The sequence below is a fragment of the Brachyhypopomus gauderio genome, chromosome 1 (assembly GCF_052324685.1).
Source record: "Brachyhypopomus gauderio isolate BG-103 chromosome 1, BGAUD_0.2, whole genome shotgun sequence".
Classification (NCBI taxonomy): domain Eukaryota; kingdom Metazoa; phylum Chordata; class Actinopteri; order Gymnotiformes; family Hypopomidae; genus Brachyhypopomus; species Brachyhypopomus gauderio.
In genome coordinates this window covers 9,991,443-9,999,864 of record NC_135211.1, presented here as the reverse complement: position 1 = coordinate 9,999,864, position 8,422 = coordinate 9,991,443, and the positions used below count along the sequence as shown (strand labels likewise).

The 8,422-nt window shown below is 36.5% G+C and overlaps 1 protein-coding gene across 2 annotated transcripts; it reads right to left on the bottom strand.

The window, feature by feature from the left end:
- Positions 1-2,908: 2,908 nt before the first annotated feature.
- LOC143526665 (ADP-ribosylation factor 4-like) lies at positions 2,909-4,615 on the bottom strand. 2 transcript variants are annotated; one of them, XM_077021215.1, is made up of 7 exons: positions 4,460-4,615; positions 4,258-4,333; positions 3,930-4,010; positions 3,697-3,806; positions 3,490-3,561; positions 3,270-3,395; positions 2,909-3,145 (listed from the first exon to the last, which is right to left on the bottom strand). In XM_077021215.1, the coding sequence occupies exons 2-7, from the start codon at positions 4,322-4,324 to the stop codon at positions 3,059-3,061; spliced, it is 543 nt and encodes a 180-aa protein (XP_076877330.1). In that variant the 5' UTR covers positions 4,325-4,333; positions 4,460-4,615; the 3' UTR covers positions 2,909-3,058. The 2 variants fall into 2 exon arrangements, with proteins under 2 accessions (XP_076877330.1, XP_076877338.1); XM_077021223.1 differs by lacking the exon at positions 4,460-4,615 and having other exon boundaries at positions 4,258-4,448.
- Positions 4,616-8,422: the final 3,807 nt, after the last annotated feature.

The following is an 8,422-nucleotide window of genomic DNA, read 5'->3' as shown; positions in this document are numbered from 1 at the left end:
TTTTTGTAACTTCTTAGCAGTATGGCTTCGGTCCTTACAGTTGATTAATGGCAAATTTTAAACTTCCTTTTCCAAAAAATGAGTTTATAATGAAATATTGTTTGTAGGTCATAATTCAATTGAAATTTAATTTTTCATATTTTACATAACTTTTATTGTGTTTTTAGAAAACCAAATATCAAAATAGCCTTAAACCAGTAACCAGACAGATAATAACTATAATTTTGGTTAATGTTACTGATTGTAAATTTCATGATGTCATAGTTTAAATTGAAGACTTAAAAATCTATATTTTGAACACTCCCTCTTTAGCTTACACAAATGATTTTTGCAAGTACTGCAGGAGTGTAAAATGTAGAAAATACATGTACAAAAGCCAAATGTTCTACATTTCATAACGTGTTTATTTTACGGTTCTTTTATGTTGATTGCATTGATTCTTCCTTTCCTCCTAGCAACATGTGGTTCTTCAGAGTGGCCAGAGTCTGAGCCATGTTAATGGTACAGAATCTGGTGTGGAGGTCATGTGTGCATGTCATACAGTTAATGCTGAAGCTGGTATGTGTGGCGGGCGTGTGCATGTACAGATGTTGAAGCTGTTTTGTGTGGAGGACGTGTTTGCATGTTATACAGATGGTGTTGAAGCTGGTCTATGTGGAGAATCACACGGAGAAAAATGATTCCCATGATTTATTACAAAGGGAATGGTTAACAACAACGGGAGGGGGGGGGGTGCTCTCATTGGCTCTGATGATGACTCTGTTTGTTCTCATTCCAATTTCGCTCATCAGTACTTTGTGTATGTTTCTTTATATGCTTCCCACTTAGGGGAGGGAAACAATACTTTTTGTTTCACTCTTATTTCCTGGAAGTCATGGCAGAATTTTTTTGTATTTTCTTTTTCTTTGATATTTCACCATCATTACACATGCATTAAAATCTTTATAGTTTTCCTTTTCTCTCCTCTTCCTGTTATGTTCCATAGCCTAGACAGGGATGTAACGTGATTATCCTGTTCGTGAATGGCAACCTGATGGTAAGCACTGTCCAAGTCCACTGTTGAGAAGAACTTCGTTCCCGGCAATGCGTCAAAGCTTTTGTTGATTCTAGGTAAGGGGAAAACATTCCACATTCCTCATACTTATCGGCCTTAATAGAAAAACATAAAGACAATTCAGGACTCCTATTTAAAACTTTCCAGCCTTACGAGGAGCCATGAACAAATCAATTCACTAATCCCACTAGAGTGTAGCAGTAAAAATTTTATGAAATTCTTTAATGATAAGATTGATAAAATTAGGGAAAAAATTTTGTGCTATCTCAGAGCCTGTCAACATGCAAATGCACCTTGACAGTTGTCTGTTACAGTGGTGGAATTGTTTGAATTGGGAAATTATTGAGAAACAGATATTCTGCCAATATGACATGAACACTTTAATTCGCCTAAAGATATTATGGTTTTTAAATGGATTTATGAAGAAAATTGTGCAGTGAAATATGTCCAGACTTAAAGAGATGATAGTTAAGGGTTCATAATCTTATGTAGTAATGGAACTCTTTTGGCATTATGGGAGATTCCTGAGAAATAGTTATCCTGATTCAGCCTGTATGATATAAGTGCTTTATTCGCCTAAATGTAGCATGATTTTAAAATTGATATTTGCCCAAGCTTACACTGATGATAATCAGTGAGGTCACATGCGCATGCGCAGTAGTACTAGGTAGCACAGCTCGATGGGCAGCTCAGATTTTCATAACACCTGAACAATGTCTGCAAATGGCCATCCTTGTATAATCTTGTATAATTGGGGTTTGCGGTTCTTTAAGCAGTATGCGTGAACTCGAAACGAGAGAACACCGTGTGTCTGTTCTGTTTTCTTTACTTATGTTTAGCTTGTTTATACAGTTTCAAGTATAGCTTAATGAATAATAACCGGGAAACGTTGACTGCTCTGATGAGACTCGCTGTGTAAATATAACGTGTTAAGTCGGTGTGTTAAAATTAGAGCATTTAGCTCTGGCCCCGGAGCTAAGCAGTACAATTTCCTCTCTGGTTCACGTCTACATCGTCATTAAAAACTACGTTTTCAGTATAAATTATTCGGCCTTTTCACTTATTCGGCCGAATATTTTCGGTTGCAGAATATTCGGTGCACCCCTACTTCTGATCACTGCACATGGGTATTCAGTCAATTGTTAATCTTTCCTTACAGTAAAGTCTTTACAACTGTTAACAAAACAGGTAAAGCCTGAACTTGTCACTGAATTCTTTGGTTGTAGGCCTACACCAGAACTCTGACGTTTCCCATCTGAGTCATTCATTCCAGAAGACTTCACACATGAAATCGTTACATTACCCCATTTCTGCTTTAGAAATCATTTTAATGTTTAGATTACTTGTTCGTTGTGGTGTCCGTCAGATGTTTTAGCCATGGTTGTATTGTAATTGAAACACTGCTTATTTTATAGGTTTGTTAATCCTACTGACTTGATACAATATCCAGACTACTAGCAGTCCATGGAATACTTTCGATTTGTAGGTGACAACAGTGCAGTCGCACTGGACACAGGAAAGATGATAAGGTGCTGAACGGAAGTTTCTCTTGTTCAAAATGACGACACTTTAAGCGGCCATGTAGCTAGTTTTTTTCTCGTGCTAGGCTGATATATTCGTGATTTCTTGAGCGCAGCAGTGACTCTGAAATGTTTGTCCATAGTTAGCTATAAAATTACTTCTTTATCTGAATGTTAATCAGGGTTCTGATTATTTACAAAATGCCATGATTTCTGATTGTTTATCTTGTATTCGGTTTTGTTAAAACTACTGACCTGATAATTTCATACATATTTGTTTTGGACAAAAGGAGATTTATTCTAACTACAGTCACAAAAAAAAATTCCAATCACACATTTATAATAAAATAAATTTAATGTCACAGTAGGCAATTCTAAAACAATGCAATTATATATGTGCTAAATTGTAAAATGTTATCCAGGATTAATAGGAGATGTCAAGTAGTAAATACAGTTTTCGCTGACATGAATTAGTGCAGTAATCTTATTTCTTGGAGATCTGATCAGACAGCCAGTCCAACCCTTCATATAAACCTGTTCCATTTATTGCACAAGTTGATTGGATGAACCACTGAAGGAGAAAGGGAAAAGGAGACATGTAAGTAACGGCAGCTGCTGTTAATTTACATGAATGTTTAAAGCAATGTTATGGTTTATTGTATTAGATAATATTCTCAGAAATTATATCTACTCACAGCTCTTCCTGTCATTGTACGTAATCCCAGTCTGTCAGTCATTTCTTGGATTGACATTGCTTTGGGTAAGTCCTGCTTATTGGCAAGAACCAGCACGACAGCGTCCCTCAGCTCATTTTCTTCAAGCTAAAGAAAAATATGACTGAGGTTCATGCATTCATTTTAGGATATTATTGGAAACAATTTGCAATAGCATCAACATAATAAAATATTCATTTACCATCTTCTGCAGCTCAGAAGAAGCTGTCTCAATGCGCTCACAATCACTGCTATCCACCACAAAGATCAGACCCTTTGGTGCATAAAAATGGTTATTTAAGTAAATTTATGTTTTCTCCAATGTCCTCATATGCCACCCAATTATTAATCATTTAAACAGGACTGGAACAGGAGAATTTTTTTTGTAACTACAAAGACTATCAATTACTTGTGTATTCTGATAGTAGTGCTTCCAGAGACGTCTGATAACATCCTGGCCACCCACATCCCAGACTGTGAAAGAGATGTTCTTGTATTCGACTGTCTCAACATTAAACCCTATCCATAAAAAAAAAAAAAAAACAGAAACATTGTCAATGAAATATTCAATAGCATAAATGAAAATATGTAGTTGTTTTATATCAGTGTTTATTTGTATGTGGCTTAAAAAACATAACTTACCAAGAGTTGGAATTGTTGTAACAACTTCACCCAGTTTGAGTTTATAGAGGACAGTAGTCTTTCCAGCTGCATCTAAACCAACTATGAGGAAGTAAAATACTTATTTATTATTTAAATTAATAGAAAAATATTTATTCCACATTATATTTACAGCATGCAAACAACTACCAAATTATTTTATTTTAGAAATCAAAATCTAATAACAATAAAATAAAAAGCTTGCTGTCTGTTCCAAAAAAGTAAAAATATTATGGAGTGCTGTAGATTTTATATAATTATAATTAAATATAGGTTAGCAAAACTAAAATGTCAGATTAAGTGAACTCACCCATCAGTAATCTTACTGGTTTTTTCCCCACGAAACGGGAAAAGATGTAAGAGAATATAATGCCCATCGCGAGAACCTGGATTTTAAAGTTTGTAACAAGAAAATGGTTTGCTAGCTATAAAAAAATAAAGTCGGAGCCGTCTTCCCTTTTCGTCACGAAAATTCTGTTAGACATAGCTCTCCCGGTTGTTTATATACTTACTGGCGTTGCGTGGAATGCTTTCGATTTGTAGGTGACAGCAGCGAAGTCGCAGCGGTGGAAACGTGCACGCTTACAGGATACGGAAGGGAACTTTCTCTTCAGGCAAATCCAACGTGTTCAAAATGACGTGCCTCAGTGTTTCCGTTGTGAAGTGATAGGCTGAAAATAAAAACAACAAAAAATTAGTAATAACAATCCTCATAAGGTTTCAGTTATAGGCCCGGTAGGAATCAGTCACATGACTGAGGTGCAAGTTATGTTTTTTTATTCATAGTCATTGTTTAACTATTTAAATTACTTGTAATTAGGCCTACTTGTAATTTAAATTAACATTTTCCTATTGTTAATCTGGTAATCAGGTTTGGTAACCTTGCCGACCTATTAATAATTCCACAGTATTTAAATAATTTCATTCTGGAAGAGATCAGGAAAAATCCCCACTTAATCATACACTACATAAATCATACATTAGATTTCGGACATGAATAGAAACAAGTTGCAATAACATCATGAGCTAGGATTAATTTTCCATCTTCTAAATGCTTAGTTGTGAAGAAGCTTCCTCAGTGTGCTCATGCACTGCTGTACAACACAAAGATAAAACCTAGTGATACGTGGTCATTCAACGAAATTTATGTTTGTCCCAATTTCCAAAAATGTCATCCAAGAATTGATCATTTAAATAGGATTTAGCTTCATCAAAGTGACATTATTATTTAGTTTAGCCTATTACCGTTGGGCTATTTTTCACAGCCTGCATTAACTTTTACCTTAGAAGTTTGTTTTATTATTTCAGAGATCTGCTTAGTGAATATTTATACACTAAGTAAATATAGTATAATAAAACTAAGTATAATAAAGTGAAAATGTAAACAACTGCATGATTTGTATAGTTAGTAGGCTAGCACAACTAAATCAGTCAGATGAAATAAATAACCTCACCCATCACTAATCGTATTGCTTCTTCACATAAAGATGAGAAAAGATGATACCCTTGGTGCATAATGTTTCATATACACAGGAGATCCTGTAACTTTCCCAGTAGAGCTCCATCAGAGCTTCACATAGGTCCCTGCTGCCTCTCTTCATTCTATCAACTACAACATCCTGAACACTTCTCCGGAGTCATCAGGTAGGCGGTTCCCTTTGTTGGTGTCGAATTAAACCCCATGTACATCCAAAAGCCTCAACAGTGAGGTCTGCCATCCCAGCCCCAGGCTCCCTTCAAGTTTACTTTTAAAACAGGCCACACCCCATAAGCACATTACCACTAGCAAACACGACCAATAAAATTCATGATCGCCTTCCCAGCAGCTATAGGCATAGCCAGCCCTACAGTCAATTGTAGCAGCAAGTGTTTTCCATCACTAAAAAAATCCATCCTGGCATCATTAATCCATCTGGATCTAACATCTTACACAATTACATGACAACCTCAGCCATCCCACTTTTGTATGCTATCCAACCAGCAGGAGGTCTTCTAATACAGAACCTCTCATACATATATACATAACTAGCCCGTTCAGCTATTTCTGATAACTCCTTCACAACTAAGGTAGTTTATGACAGTTAATGCTGAACTACACACATAATGATGTGTCCGACTTTGCTACAAATCCCCTAAAATCCCCCCTAAATCCTCAATTATACTCAGATGGATATATTTCAAGTCTTCATTTATTTTGATGATTATAACTGACAACCAATGAAAACCCCAAATTCAGTATCTCAAAAAAATATATTATTACTTAAGATCAATACAAAAATGGATTTTTAGAAATGCTGGCCAACTGAAAAGAATGAACATGAAAAGTATGAGCATGTACAGAACTCAAAACTTAGTTGGGGCTCCTTTTGCCTGAAGTACTGCAGCAATGCAGCACGACGCTGCTCAGGTGTTACGAGAGCCCAGGTTGCTCTGATTTTGGCCTTCAGCTCTTCTGTATTGTTGGGTTTGGCACACTGCATCCTCCTTTTCACAATATCCCTTAGATTCTCTATAGGCTTACGGTCAGGTGAGTTTGCTGGCTAATTAAGAACAGGGATACCATTGTCCTCAAACCAGGTACTGGTAGATTTGGCACTGTGTGCAGGTGCCAAGTCCTGTTGGAAAATGAAATCTGTATCTCCAGAACAACAGCAGGAAGCATGAAGTGCTCTAAAACCTCCTGATAGATGACTACATTGACCTTGGAGCTCAGAAAACACAGTGGATCAACACTGTCACAAATCAATTTTACACTGGACCTCAAGCAACATGGATTCTGTGCCTATCCTCTCTTCCTCCAGACTCTGGGACCTTGATTTCCAAAGGAAATGCAAAAATTTACTTTCATCAGAGAACATAACTTTGGACTACTCAGCAGCAGTCCAGTCTTTCTGAGATGTTTCTGATGCTGGCTCAACACAAGGAATGCTGAAAACTTGAATGCTGAACAGCTGAAAACTATGTCTCGTATACGTTTGTGCATGGTGCTTCTTGAAGCACTGACTCGTGTTTGTGCGTCTCCCCCATATTTTTGAATGGGTTTTGTTTCACAATCCTCTCCAGGGTGCAGTTATCCCTATTGCTTGTACACTTTTTTTTTCTACATCTTTTCCTTCCCTTCGCCTCTCTATTAATGTGCTTGGAAACAGAACTCTGTGAACAGCCAGCCTCTTTAGCAATGTGTCTTGTCCTGCTTGAGTAAGGTGTCAATGGTCAGCCTTTGGACATCTGTCAAGTCACCAGTCATCCCCATGATTGTGTAGCCTACATAACTAAACTGAGAGACCATTTAAAGGCCTTTGCAGGTGTTTTGAGTCAATTAGATGTTTAGAGTGTGGCACTACGTGTCTTCAATATTGAACCTTTTCACAATTTTCAAATTTTCTGAGAGGCAAAAAAGTTTAGGCCACATCAATTTAGTCCTCTAATAACTGCTTTAGGAATATAATTTTCTTGCATAAACCTGTCTGGAGAATACCCCATACCAAAATATTTTAATATAAATGTGAGGCCATATGTCCAGAAACTTAAGCATTTCCAAAGTGGGTCATGCAACAGCACAATGATTCTAATGACAACTGCAAATTGACAACTGAATGGCTTAAGAACCATAAATGAATAAATTACCATTTTGGTCACCTGAGGTTTTATTATTGTTCTAGAAAAGAGGTGGAAAAAGACATGATAACTACTATTCAATGGATAAAAATATGAAATCTAGAAAAACGTTTTGGATAGAAACAGTCCAATTTTGACTTTATTTAAACACGCGGACACAAAAATCTTGAGCACAGTCTGAGATTGTGTATATATACATATATAACACATACACACATACTCCTTGGAGTCGTCTTTCGAGATGTAGTGCGAGCGCCAAAATATTGTATCATACTTGGCGTAATATGCATTACATCCGTGATTCTCTACAAATTGTTTTCAGACTCATATAATCATATATTCCCCTTTATGACATTAGTACTCAATTAACTATACATGTAACTTGGAAATTGTCAAGATCAAAAATACAGGTGTTACAAAATACTGTTAAGTGGGCATTCTGCTTATGCAACAGTAGAATAACAGAATATACCTCTATATAAAAGTATGTCAAAATAAGTTCTTTAAATAGAAAAACAAGTAGTTGCCCAACAATTGGTTATAGCACGCATGCACCAACTAATAGCAGTGATTGGCTCAGTTTCACAACCCTTCTGTAGTTACTGCCTCAGATTAAAAGACAACACCAACATACATACTAAAGGCTGCTTTGGGCCTGGGAAACCAGCCAATGGACATCTGGAGCAAAGCAACTCAGAAATGCCACATAAACCTCTGACATTCTTCCAGGTGTCAGTCAATGAATTTCATTTAAAAATAAATCAGACTACCATTGTGGATTGCTTTGGTGGTTCATGTGTTGATCACTAGCACAAGGCACCTGACATTCTAAGGAATTACATGTTAAATACATATTT